Source organism: Phyllobates terribilis, unplaced genomic scaffold (assembly GCF_046119375.1).
Source record: "Phyllobates terribilis strain yellow unplaced genomic scaffold, ASM4611937v1 Scaffold_4__5_contigs__length_816908805, whole genome shotgun sequence".
In the NCBI taxonomy this organism is placed as follows: domain Eukaryota; kingdom Metazoa; phylum Chordata; class Amphibia; order Anura; family Dendrobatidae; genus Phyllobates; species Phyllobates terribilis.
In genome coordinates, this window is record NW_027362764.1 from 660,482,744 (window position 1) to 660,497,306 (window position 14,563).

Below are 14,563 nucleotides of genomic sequence, written 5' to 3' on the forward strand. Positions count from 1 at the left end.
AACCTTTGTTTTTAAAGAACGCCGCTCTTGAGAAAAAATGACTGTGAATTTCGATGGAAACCAATTACCAAAGTGTTCCTCTAATATTTATATAAAAATTATGCAGAACTGCATCCACATGATGATTCGAGAGCCTCTTCAGACAAAAAGCTACGTGAATAAAAGAAATTCATTATGCAACCGAGAAGCTCATCATCCAGATATGTGCTTTCAGATGCAGAAAGTTCAGGCACTTGTTTTGTACAATTTTGATTTCCTCTTGCTGTTGTCAATTTTTTCTTTTTTTTAATTTTCCTATTTTTGAGTTTGATTCTTTTTTTCTCTCGTTATTGTTTTGCTTTTTTTTTTTTCCTGTTTGTAATGTGAATTGCTGATAACAGCAAGTTTAATGGCAAAAGTATGAAACAATATTCAGGCTTGTCAAGGAAAGGTCAAACTATTTGCATTCATTAGTAGCCTGCAGGAGCGTGCAGTGTGTGTTTCATTCTAAGGCTTATGGTTATTGATTTTCATACAGCTGTAGGAAGAAGATAATTAGAAGTATACTTCACTTATAGGTGATACAATTAGGAATAATTTGCCTATAACTACACAGGCATAGAGCTGCATTGCATCTAAGCGTCTTTTCCGGACAGCTGCTCTTCTCATAAATCTGACCTAGCACTGACTACATATGCAGTGGTTTGCCATGCTAATATAGTTTTATGGACCAGAGAGCATGGAAATCATCGCCTCTAAACAAAACAAAAGATAACACTCCAAAATCGAGTGTTACAGAGTTCAACAGAGAAAACTATAGTCTGGCTGCATGACACACAGCTAGATTGGAACACTACTTAGTTGTCACAATTCACTTAATAGCTGCTTCTCCATTCTTACGTGTTGTGATAGTAAAGGATGGAGTTTTGATGTTGTACCCCAGGGGTGAGGAATCTTTTTTTTTCTGCCATGGGCCATTTGGATATTTATACCATCCTTCAGAGGCCGTATAAAATTATCAACTTGAAAATGACCCTGCTACATTTGGTCAAACATTTAATTTACTCACCCTTAATGTGACTGCTGGAGCTGCTTCTCTTTGCTGCGGCTGTGGTATTAGGTGGTATGGATGATGTTGCTACTCATAGCCTCTTTTCGAGATTTGCGTTGGTAACTCTTTGCAATGATATGTTTTGTAAAGAACTTACAGCAGTAAGTCGTACTGAACACAGATGACTATTACACTGCCGATCTCCTCAGAGTGGGAAATTCATCACTGCTCTCATTACATTTATAGAACTCAAACAGTGGGAGGTATGCTTTATATACATCATATAGGGGACACTGAGACTGCTGTATACACATCGCATAGGAGACAATGAGACTGCTGTAAATAAATCACATAGGGGGCACCGTGACCGCAGTATATGCATCATATAGGGGACACTGAGACAGCTGTATATACATTACAGGAGACATGGGGCTGGGGCATAGACATCATAGGAGACATAGGGCTAGGGCATAGACATGAAAACAGCTGTATATACATCATGTAGGAGACACCGAGACATTGTATATACATTGCAGGAGAACTCAACGGGCCAGCGGCCATCAAAATGTAGCTGCCAGCCCTAGCACTGCAGTCCCCAGGAACCTTCCTGGGGGGAAGGGTTGGAGAAAGGGGCCTCAGGTTCTCCATCCCTGCTATACTCCATAGAAGTACTTAGTTTCAGGATTAAAAATTACCCAAACTATACAAATTAGACAAAACATTTCTGAACGGCAGTACATCTGATTTGCATCTACAGCAGCCTTAAAAGAGTTGCCAGTTTTTATCAAGTAGATAATACTTAAATTCTTTCAAATATCAAACTAAACAATGCTTACCAGTTGAAGCCCCCTGCCAATGTATCGCCACCTCTCCAGTGCTCCTGACCTGTCTTTGGTAATAGGGCTACAGCACTGGCGTCGTATCTACAGCACATGACTGCTGCAGCACTGTAAACAAAGATCACTGAAGAGCAGCATAGAAGTGGCGCTGCTTTGTCTTTAGCAGGTATTTAATGCTTATTTGGGTATTTTAAAACATTACCTACCTATGGCCCATTTTTTTAATGAAACGGGCAAACTTTTGAAGGGAGTTAGGATTTTTGTCTTCCTCCTATTTTTCTCCCCGCGTACAAATCCACTCCTGAATGCATAGATTGTGTCTATGAACTATTCAATTTACTTCAGAACTATACACGTTTGTTGGGAGTTTCAAATTTCATATCATAGATTGGAATGGTGGAGGCTGATAAAGACCCAGGGTCTAGGTCTGAATTTGTTGCTCACATGTCAATAAAGTCTATGGGCCTGATTCATCAAAACTTTCACTCCAGAATTCTGCAGTAAAAGCTTTGAAAAGTTGCAAAATTTAGGCACAACTTGTACTTGCGACAAAATTTTGCAACATTTAGCATTTTCACACCAGTTTCTCACAGCTCCAATAAAATGGGCAGGGCTGGGTTCGGACGGGGGCATGATGAGGGCTGGACAGTACAGGTCAGCTAATTGATCATTCGCTGTGGCGTTCCCTACACCAGAAATCTCTTTCCAGTACCTGACTGAAGTGAGATTTCTGATGTAGCGCACGAGGTGCACACCACTCGTCAGATGCTTCAGATTCATGAAGAAGCATGCACCTCTTCATGGATCAGGAACGACTAACTCCAACATTCCCCCTCATCAAGACTGGCGTGAACAACGCTGGTCTTGATGAATCAGGCCCTAAGTGCATATTGATATTCTCCATGTGATTTGCAGCTCTTGTGAAGTCTAGTTCACTACATTTGCAGCTCTTAGCATTGCGTCTCTGTGATTTCTTTGTTAGCATCCACTGTTCCCCCTGGCTCTGTTCCCCCTGGCTCTGTTCCCCCTGGCTCTGTTCTCCCTGGCTCTGTTCCCCCTGGCTCTGTTCTCCCTGGCTCTGTTCCCCCTGGCTCTGTTCCCCTGGGCACTGTTCTCCCTGGCTCTGTTCCTCTTCGTACTGTTCCCCCCTGGCTCTGTTCCCCCTGGCTCTGTTCCCCCTGGCTCTGTTCCCCCTGGCTCTGTTCCCCCTGGCTCTGTTCCCTCTGGCTCTGTTCCCCTTGGCTCTGTTCCCCCTGGCTCTGTTCCTCCTGGAACTGTTCCTCTGGGCACTGTTCCCCCTGGCGCTGTTCCTCTTCTTACTGTTACCCCTGGCACTGTTCCCACTGGCACTGTTCCCCCTGGCTCTGTTCCCCCTGGCATTGTTCCCACTGGCACTGTTCCCCCTGGCGCTGTTCCCCCTGGCTCTGTTCCCCCTGGCATTGTTCCCACTGGCGCTGTTCCCCCTGGCGCTGTTCCCCCTGGCGCTGTTCCCCCTGGCGCTGTTCCCCCTGGCTCTGTTCCCCCTGGCATTGTTCCCACTGGCACTGTTCCTCTGGGCACTGTTCCCCCTGGCGCTGTTCCTCTTTGTACTGTTCCCCCTGGCACTGTTCCTGTTGGCACTGTTTCCTCTTGGCATTGTTCCCCCTGGCACTGTTCCTCTTGTGTTTTATTTATATCAACGATTGGGAGTAAACTAATGTGTCTGCATTTAGATATGGCTTGTTCTGATGAGAGAACCCTTTTAATCACATTATCATGAAAAGTTATTTCTTATGTCCTTAATATCTTCAAGGCCTCACAGTTTTCAAAATTGGTGAATTGTTTTAATCAATAGATTACGATTCATTTTAACTGATTATTTGTAGAATTATCTTGTAGGTTGAAAACTATGAGAATCTAGTAAAAGGTTTACGTGAAGAGCAGAATCAGGGCCAGCTTCATCATCAAGATGGGCAAAATCTGATAGACAAGCTGAAGAAACAGACGTCCGACCTGGAATGTGAAGTGGAACATTTAAAGTCGAAAAAGAAGAGCGACTCTCAGCTGGTAATAATGACATTTATGTTGCTCTTTTGTTTTTTAGCATGCTTCTCCATTTGATCTGTCATTGGGGCACCCTGTGATGTTACAGAAGATTTTCGTACCGAGGGGGCATGCAGGGAAAACACAATCTGCATCTAATCTGTATGTGTCTGTAGACAGATCATTGGTAACAGTTGAGCTGTTACCATTAGGTCTCTGTTATCAATGATCTATATGTGATGATAGTAAGCAGCAAGAAATTATGTTCCCTGCTAATCTGGGCATCTATATATAAAAAACATCAATCAACATCAACACATTTATAGTAACTTATAAAATAAAGCAAATAAAAATATTAAAATTAAAAAAAATAAAATAAAAATAAAGGCATACTTGTGCAAAGTCCTGCATATTGGTCATTGCTGCAGTTATTTTGTGCATAATATAGATATATAATAATTGCCCCAATATCTATTCTACCTAGGCCCTGTCTGTTCTTTACCTGTACTCAGAAATGTCTGTACTTGGATTATTATCACCTATATGCAAATTCTGCATTTAAAGCTAGTTAGAAGATTCATGTTAGGGAAAGCATATTACTCAGTGAAAAAACTTTTGGAAAATTTGGAATGCAGGTAACATTGGTTGCTTGGGCCATCATGGTCCAAAATAGTCCTGTTCATTCAAATGGTTAAAATGCATAATTTTGCTTAAAATTACCCTGATCCAATCATCACCTGAGTGTCTTAACACGCGGCATATGTGTCCATTTAGATGGATGCATTATTCCCTTCTTAGAAGTGTTTTTTTTTTGGACCTAACACTGGGACCCCTGAACTTACAACATCATTAGAATGCAAAAATCAGTAAATGGGGAGATGTAGCAGTGTAAGCCAGCAATGGCGCTGGGAAATCTTCATTGAATATTTTCAAAAACTAATGGCTGTTATAACACACATCTGCACAGCAGTGATTTTTACAACTGGGAGATTACATGCTGAATGCAAAATTTAAAGAGGAGCTATCATTTAAATTTGTATGTCATTAATCAGGAGTACACATGAAAATAAGAAACTTTGTAATATATCTTCTTTCTAATTCTAATAATTAGCTTCTTTCCCCCCTGGATTGATCATTTATTTTTCAAATTCTTAATACTTGTTATGCACACGCCCGGACTGACTGGCGTGTGCGGGTGTTGTGGTTCCACTGGACCATGGACCGGAGAGTGCCTGGAGGGGCGTGGCTAAGTATCTGGCCGATCCGACCAAGGTGGCACGACGGCATACGACGCCAGTGCACCAGGGAGAAACCGGGCAGAGGGACCAGGTGCTACTCCAGGTCAAACTCCGGACACGGGGGTTGACCCACACTGGGATTACTGGAACAGGCAGGTTAGGCTGGCACAGACTGGTGGATGTAAGCAAACACGGCAGGTATGCAGATGGGTGGATACAGGCGAGTATGCAGGCAGGGAGGTACTGGCCGAAAGGACGGGCTGGAGCACAGAGAGGTTAAGACCCAGTACAGACTGGGTCACAGAACCGCAGATACGGTAGACAACCACAGCAGAGAGGGAACGCCCGAAGCGGTGGGCAAGAACAGAGCAGGACGGGGCTGCAGGAGCAGCGAGCACAAGCAGGGCAGGACAGGACTGCCGGAGCAGCGGGCAGAAGCAGGGCAGGGCAGAAACCGCAGAAGCAGTAAGCAAGATAAGAGCAGAGCAGAAACCGCAGGAGCGGCAAGCAAGGCAAGAGCAGAGTGAAAACCGCAAGAGCGGCAAGCTAAGCAGGAGCAGAGCGGACACCGCAGAGCGGTAAACAAGGCAGGAGCAGAGCAGAAACCGCAAGAGCGGCAAGCTAAGCAGGAGCAGAGCGGACACCGCAGAGCGGTAAACAAGGCAGGAGCAGAGCAGAAACCGCAAGAGCGGCAAGCTAAGCAGGAGCAGAGCGGACACCGCAGAGCGGTAAACAAGGCAGGAGCAGAGCAGAAACCGCAAGAGCGGCAAGCTAAGCAGGAGCAGAGCGGACACCGCAGAGCGGTAAACAAGGCAAGGGGATAGGACTCTGTTCACAAAGAACAGACGGAGAAGGAAAGGCAGAACCAGAAGCACGCACAGTACTTACATAGAAGTAGCGAGCGTACACTAAATTCACAACAGAGGTACAGAGACGACGAGAAGGAATTTAGGAGCGGGTTCAGACTCTGCAGAAAGACGCAGAAAACAGACATAGAGGGAAAAGGGAGACAAGGTTAAAGTAGAAACGAGGCATAGACAACAGGGAACAGAGGAACAGGAACAGAGACAGAAAGGCAGGAACACAAACAGGACTCTGTTCAGACGGGAACAGATACCGCAAGGCAGGAACACAAACAGGACTCTGTTCAAACGGGAACAGATACCGCAAGGCAGGGACACAAACAGGACTCTGTTCAGACGGGAACAGATACCGCAAGGCACAGACAGGCAGATCTAGGAATACGGCCCCTAGAAGGCGAAAGAACAGGCAAGAAGCGTGTTCACAAGAACAGACCACAGTTCAGACACAGAACTGGAAAACAGGCAGGAAAACAGGATAGGACCTGGCATGTCAGAGACAAAAAACCAACCGACAAGAAACAATGCTCAGGCGCCATCTTGAGGAAGAAGGTGGTATAAATACCCAAAGATGGACAGCAATAGGCTGAAGGTGCAACAGGGGCGTGTCCGCAGCAGGTACAAGAAACAGGAAGTTCAGCGGGCGTCGCCCTATGCAGCCAAAGTGGAGCAGAGCAGAGCACAAGGAAAGAAGCCAGACCAGGAAGCTGGGCGGGAGATGAAGTTTGCGATCTTGCATGATGAGAGATGGAACACCATGCAAGAACGCCGCCAGGTATGCTACAGTACCCCCCCCCTTACGCCCCCTCTTCTTCAGGCCTGCAAGGATCTTCCGCAGGGAATTTGGGGGCCAATCCCTCTCTTCAAGGAGATTACTTCTATTGTCCACAGTAGGAGACAAAACTGGTCTCATAATCTGGATGGCTAGGATGCGACTTCCCATCCAGCCATCTTCAGCAACAGATGAAACGGGTGAAGTACCAGAAACAGCACACAAAAAAGTCTCTCTACATTTATTTTTAGGCAGCACCCCAAAAAGTTCAAGAGACAACTGGAGGTCCTCTGCCGGGTTGGAGGGGTGCAGAGACTCGGGGGTAGCCTCTGCTTCGGGGTACATCTTGTCAAGCTCACAGGATGAAATGGGCAAAGTATCAGGTACAAGGTGTAGAGAAGACACTGCCTCTTTGTTATGTGGTGGTACCCTGGAGGATTCAGGAAACAACTGGGGGTCCTCCGCCAGGTTGGAGGGATACCGAGACTCGAGGGTAACCTCTGCTTCGGAGTACACAAGGTCAGACTCACTGGAAGAAGCGGGCGAGGTATCAGGTACCGAGTAAAGGAGAGTCTCTGTCCATTCGCTATCAGGTAGCACCCCGGAGGGTTCAGGAGACGACTGGAGGTCCTCCGCCTGGTCAGAGGGGTGTAGAAACTCGGGGGTAACCTCTGCTTCGGAGTACACTAGGTCGGACTCACTGGAAGAAGCGGGCGAGGTATCAGGTACCGAATAAAGGAGATTCTCAGTCCATTCGCTATCAGGTAGCACCCCGAAGGGTTCAGGAGACGACTGGAGGTCCTCCGCCTGGTCGGAGGGGTGTAGAGACTCGGGGATAACCTCTGCTTCGGAGTACACTAGGTCGGACTCACTGGAAGAAGCGGGCGAGGTATCAGGTACAGAGAATAGGAGAGTCTCTGTCCTTTCGCTACCAGGTAGCACCCCGAAGGGTTCTGGAGACAACTGGAGGTCCTCCGCCTGGTCAGAGGGGTGTAGAGACTCGGGAGTAACTACCACTTTGAGGCACCCATTGTCAGGCCCACAGGACTGAGCGGACGAAGTATCGGGTACCGGGTGTAGGGAAGTCTCTCTCCAATTGTCATTGAGTGGTATCCCGGAGGATTCAGGAGGCAACAATGGGTCCTCCGCCAGGTAGTAGAGGTGTACAGACTCGGAGGTAAACACAGCTTTGGAGCATCCTTGGACATGCACACTGGTTAAAGTGGGTGTAGAATCTGATGCCAGGTGCAGGAAGCTCTCCTGTGTGGACTCTGGATGGGTAGCAGTCTCTTCTGGCTGGAGAACTGGTGCACCACCCACGCACATCACCCGCTGGGGCTTCTCCGGGATACAGGAAGATGAAGCTTCAGTAGGGACTTCAAGGTTGGGGTCAGGAGGTCTCAGGGAGGACAGACCCTGGCGTGACGGCTTGCCTCTGCGTCTAGCACATCTGGACTGCCTCTTGAGGTTGGGAGCAGTATTCCCGGAGAGTGTAGTCATCCTGAGTGGATTCAGGGCAAGCAACAGTCTTTTCGGGCAGGAGAACTTGTGCGCTACCTATGCACATTACCCGTCGGGGCTGCTCCGGGATACAGGGAAGTGAAGCTTCAGCAGGGGCTTCAGGGTTAGGATCATCGAAAGCCAAAAGGAAGGCCACCAGGAAGGCCTGTAGGTCAAGAACGATAGGATCCTGTGCTTCCCATAGGGGGTTGATCCATTCCAAGGCATCACCCGCTAGGTTGGACATTATAAATCCCACCTTAACCCGATCAGAAGAATAAGCATTAGCATAGAACCGGAACTGCAGCAAGCATTGCCACACAAACGCACGGCATTGTTTTGGATCCCCGTAGTACCGTGGTGGATCCGCGGGAGCAGGTGCAGCTTCAGCAGGGACTCCAGGGTTGGGGTCATCGAAGACCATTAGGAAGGCCACCAGGAAGGCCTGCAGGTTAAGGACGATAGGATCCCAAGCTTCCCATAGGGGGGTGACCCACTTCAAGGCATCCCCCGCTAGGTAGTCAATTATAAATGCCACTTTAGACCAATCAGAAGGAAAAGAAAGAGGGTAGAACTTGAAGTGCAGCATGCATTGCTCCACAAATGCACGACTTTGTTTTGGATCCCCATAGTACTGGGGCGGATCCGCAGGAACGGGTGCAGAAAGCTCCATCTGGACGGGTGCGAAATTAGCCAGGAACTCAGCTAGAGAAAAAAAAAAAATTATTTATTTATTTTTAATGCACGTATTAGCTGGAAAACGTCTCAGAGAGCGAAGGCCGTGGGGCTCAACGGGAACCATGGCCTGAGCATGCTGTTATGCACACGCCCGGACTGACTGGCGTGTGCGGGTGTTGTGGTTCCACTGGACCATGGACCGGAGAGTGCCTGGAGGGGCGTGACTAAGTATCTGGCCGATCCGACCAAGGTGGCACGACGGCATACGACGCCAGTGCACCAGCGAGAAACCGGGCAGAGGGACCAGGTGCTACTCCAGGTCAAACTCTGGACACGGGGGTTGACCCACACTGGGATTACTGGAACAGGCAGGTTAGGCTGGCACAGACTGGTGGATGTAAGCAAACACGGCAGGTATGCAGATGGGTGGATACAGGCGAGTATGCAGGCAGGGAGGTACTGGCCGAAAGGACGGGCTGGAGCACAGAGAGGTTAAGACCCAGTACAGACTGGGTCACAGAACCGCAGATATGGTAGACAACCACAGCAGAGAGGGAACGCCCGAAGCTGTGGGCAAGAACAGAGCAGGACGGGGCTGCAGGAGCAGCGAGCACAAGCAGGGCAGGACAGGACTGCCGGAGCAGCGGGCAGAAGCAGGGCAGGGCGGAAACCGCAGAAGCAGTAAGCAAGATAAGAGCAGAGCAGAAACCGCAGGAGCGGCAAGCAAGGCAAGAGCAGAGTGAAAACCGCAAGAGCGGCAAGCTAAGCAGGAGCAGAGCGGACACCGCAGAGCGGTAAACAAGGCAGGAGCAGAGCAGAAACCGCAAGAGCGGTAAGCTAAGCAGGAGCAGAGCGGACACCGCAGAGCGGTAAACAAGGCAGGAGCAGAGCAGAAACCGCAAGAGCGGCAAGCTAAGCAGGAGCAGAGCGGACACCGCAGAGCGGTAAACAAGGCAGGAGCAGAGCAGAAACCGCAAGAGCGGCAAGCTAAGCAGGAGCAGAGCGGACACCGCAGAGCGGTAAACAAGGCAGGAGCAGAGCAGAAACCGCAAGAGCGGCAAGCTAAGCAGGAGCAGAGCGGACACCGCAGAGCGGTAAGCAAGGCAGGAGCAGAGCAGAAACCGCAAGAGCGGCAAGCTAAGCAGGAGCAGAGCGGACACCGCAGAGCGGTAAACAAGGCAAGGGGATAGGACTCTGTTCACAAACAACAGACGGAGAAGGAAAGGCAGAACCAGAAGCACGCACAGTACTTACATAGAAGTAGCGAGCGTACACTAAATTCACAACAGAGGTACAGAGACGACGAGAAGGAATTTAGGAGCGGGTTCAGACTCTGCAGAAAGATGCAGAAAACAGACATAGAGGGAAAAGGGAGACAAGGTTAAAGTAGAAACGAGGCACAGACAACAGGGAACAGAGGAACAGGAACAGAGACAGCAAGGCAGGAACACAAACAGGACTCTGTTCAGACGGGAACAGATACCGCAAGGCAGGAACACAAACAGGACTCTGTTCAGACGGGAACAGATACCGCAAGGCAGGGACACAAACAGGACTCTGTTCAGACGGGAACAGATACCGCAAGGCACAGACAGGCAGATCTAGGAATACGGCCCCTAGAAGGCGAAAGAACAGGCAAGAAGCGTGTTCACAAGAACAGACCACAGTTCAGACACAGAACTGGAAAACAGGCAGGAAAACAGGATAGGACCTGGCATGTCAGAGACAAAAAACCAACTGACAAGAAACAATGCTCAGGCGCCATCTTGAGGAAGAAGGTGGTATAAATACCCAAAGATGGACAGCAATAGGCTGAAGGTGCAACAGGGGCGTGTCCGCAGCAGGTACAAGAAACAGGAAGTTCATCGGGCGTCGCCCTATGCAGCCAAAGTGGAGCAGAGCAGAGCACAAGGAAAGAAGCCAGACCAGGAAGCTGGGCGGGAGATGAAGTTTGCGATCTTGCATGATGAGAGATGGAACACCATGCAAGAACGCCGCCAGGTATGCTACAATACTTGGGTAAAATCTCTACTCAGTAAAGACATATTTTTATGTCACTGAGGTAGGAGATGACAGTTGGTGCTGATAAGATTCTATGTAAGATATAGGAGGTGACGAGGGAGGAGCCATAAGTTTGGCTCCTCCCCCTCTGGTCAACATAAGACTCTTACACTAGTAACCGCCATCTCCTATCTCAGTAATGTAACAATTTGCCTTCACTGAATACAGATTTTACCCGAGTATTAAGAATATTGAAAATGACTGACTAATCCAGGAGGAGAAAGAAGCAGATTTCTTTGATAAGAAACACTTAAAAGCAACTTTGTAATCTAACAACAGTTATTCTTTAAGACACAAAATGATGGTCAATGTGATGACTATCATGTCTGGTCAACTTAAAGGGAATCTGTCACCAGGTTATTGCTACTCCATCTGAGAGCAGCATAATGTAGGGGCAGAGACCCTGATTTCAGTGGTGTATCTCTTACTGGACTGCTTGCTCTCGTTTTGATAAAATCACTATCTACTGCAGATCTACCAGTTATGTGAAAAGAGCCCTGTATAACCCGCCCACACAACTGATTGGCAGCTTTCTGCCCATACACAGTATACACAGAAAGCTGCCAATCAGTGGCGGGATCAGTATTATACAGAGCTCATGAATATGAAGGACTACATCGCAGCGGGGTTACTAGTGATAATCTCCTTCAGATAAAACAGTGATTTCATCAAAACTATAGCGAACATCCCATTAAGTGATACATCGCTGGAATCAGGGTCTCTGTCTTTAATATTGATATTGATGTCTCTAATGATAGGTTACACACACAATTATCTGTCAAGGTATTAATGTGTAAAAAAAAAAAAAGAATTTTAATTTTAAAAGCCTACAAGTGGCACTAAAAAAAAATCAAAACTTCCTTCACAGATCTTGCTCCCCCTTTGCTTCCTGTTCCCTCTACACCCATAGGAAATACCACTCAGACCATCCTTGATTAAGGTGGGTTACGGCTACCACATGTGACTGGCTGAGCAGATATTTCCTCTGTAAAAACGGGACCAGGAGTCCGGGACCAGTAAGGACCCAGCAATGTTGGAGCTGGAATGACAGAGGAAGCTGAGCTTTGCTAATTCTGTTTTGTTATGCCATTCTCACGATTTTTATTTTAATAAATTGGCCTGACTTTTTGAATTTTCTTAAAAAAAAAAAAAACAAGCCTCTCCATGTGCCGTGCCATAGTGTGATATCTCTTAAGTGTTGTCTTCTTCTCAGTCCCTTTTTTTTATAAATGGCCTGATGAAGGGGCCTCTGTGCAGTACTTTTCTGGTTACCTATTTGGCACATTACTCATATAATTCGGTCCTTTTTTGGCACAAGTGTGTTCCACATCATATAGATTTTGTTTTCTCACGTGGCACCTCGTACATTTCATATCCAATGAGATTAGACGGGTCACGCCATACGCTAGCTTCAACGCACGTCAGTGCCTCTACAGTAGTGGATATAATGCAGATAGTCATGGGAGACTTACTCATCGGATTGACTTATGATCTTACTTGCGCTTACATAAGTTTTAGTTTTTTTTTTACTGATGTGTCTGACTGCAGCGTTTATGCACAAGCTGAGTATGATAAAATGATGTGTAATCTCCAAATGACTGATCAGAAATTCTGGACAGAAGATAAGAAACGTATGAGATAGATATTTCTTTCTCATTATACTGTTTTCTTCAATATTTATCTGCATACTCACAGCTCCTTTGGGGAACAGTGATTTTATTTTAATTCTTTTTGGCATTCTATATGTGCATTACAACACACTTAGGTATTTATAGTGAAGCAGAATCATTCTTTTACTCAAAACTTAAATGTTATACTGTACTATTCAGCGTTTAATTATGGATCATACGATTTTTTTATGCAGATGTAGCAGCCGCCAAGTTGGCGGCTCTGGTGCGCTATCACTATATATTGTATATTGGTGCTCATCAGAGTGAATGACACAGAGAGCGTGGAGCACCGAGGTGTGCTACATTATTAACATAGGGGCGGCTGCTACATCTGTATGTATACTATATGATGTAACTTTTTATGTTGTTTTATACAGTTGCTAATTGAATTGAATAAAACTTGAGAAAGTTGGCACTGTTAAAGCGGTATTCCTATCTTTTCCACATAATCATCTATAAGATCTCTGATAAATTCCTTATGGATGGCTGTAACAGCTCTGGAGAAAAAAATTAGTCAGCTTTAAAGGGCACTTGTCAGCAGATACTGTACATGCTGCCCAAGCCATGGGCATCAAGTATCAGAACTTGGCTTTATGTTTGTAGCTACCGGGCACCGAGCTGCGCTATTGACTAGTCATAGAGGCGGATCCCCGATGGCTTCTCCCCGCCCGCTGACAGTGACTGACAAGCCTCTACTTATACATGCACGCAGGCAAAGGCTTGTCAGTCACTATCAGCGGGCAGAGAGAAGCTGCTGCCGTGGACCCGCTTGTACGACTAGTCAATAATGCAGTTCAGTCCACGCAAGCTATTCAAATTATGTTTTTCTCTGACACGCCACAGCTTTTCGGAGACAAACATACATGGCTGTGATCGTACAGCCAGTGGCTGATACATGCTGCACACAGTTGGGGCAGCATGCAATCAGCTGGCAAGTTCCCAGAAAAAGGGGGATCCTTGTGCATGGGTCTTTCAGTTAAAGTCTATGACAGCTGGGGACGAACTGAACGAACAGTGTTACCCAACTTTTCTTTGAAGACAATGCTGCTGGTGGTCGATTTGCATTGCAAGATGGGAATCAGGGCTTCCTTGTGCCCTCAGTAAGTGGGTGTCTCAGAGTTAAGAACTAAGGAATTAGATTGTCCGCAGCATGTTAAAGGGAGTCTGTCAGCGCAAAATGACTAAACAAACCAAGTATAGGCGCCCAGTGCACCCTTGGTGTGACTAAATAATTCAGTGCATCTTCCATCTCCTTGTTTTGCATTTATCCCTTTCTCCCTTCTTTCTTGATTGACTGCTCTGGCTTCACAGGAGTCAGGAGGAGGATAGAAGTAGATGGAAAACAAATAGGTGGGAAGATGCACTGGACTGTTTGGCTATGCCAAGAGTGCACCGAGCACCTGCGCTTGGTTTCAACAGTCATTTTGTGCTAACAGACGCTCTATATACAGCACTAGAAAATACTATGCAAGCACAAGAAATTCAGATTTTTCCAGGGCAATTCTTGTTTTCCACGTAGTACAGAAAGCAGCTGCAATACCTTGTATTTTATTTCTTGAACACTTTTACATCTATTAGGAAATAAAAACACATGGCAAATTGCACGCAGAGGGGCTAAAATCCAGGTCCGGTAATGAACTTTGAGTTATGTTCCCCAGCAAGCATTTTATCATTGTAAATGGAATAGCATGGCTTCCTTTGCTGTAAATCAGAATGTGTGTTTATAGGGCACTTTTTAATCCAGGCTTAATACACAATTATTTTTTAATAATCGCAGCCTTAGAACTGCAGCTGTGAGCTCACTTGCTTTACCAGCGGACTGGAGTAAGCCATTTTATGTTGCTAATATTGCTGGCCTTGTCAGGAGCGGAGAGTTATTTTCCTCAGGTGTGT

At 46.7% G+C, this 14,563-nt stretch overlaps 1 protein-coding gene across 2 annotated transcripts in view; it reads left to right on the plus strand.

The window, feature by feature from the left end:
- LOC141264476 (uncharacterized) overlaps positions 1-14,563 on the plus strand; it is a 497,614-nt gene that overhangs the window by 188,117 nt on the left and 294,934 nt on the right. For both annotated transcript variants that reach the window (XM_073676751.1, XM_073676752.1), the window contains exon 15: positions 3,748-3,915. In XM_073676751.1, coding sequence (XP_073532852.1) covers positions 3,748-3,915 — 168 coding nt within the window. The remainder of the gene's footprint in view (positions 1-3,747; positions 3,916-14,563) is intronic.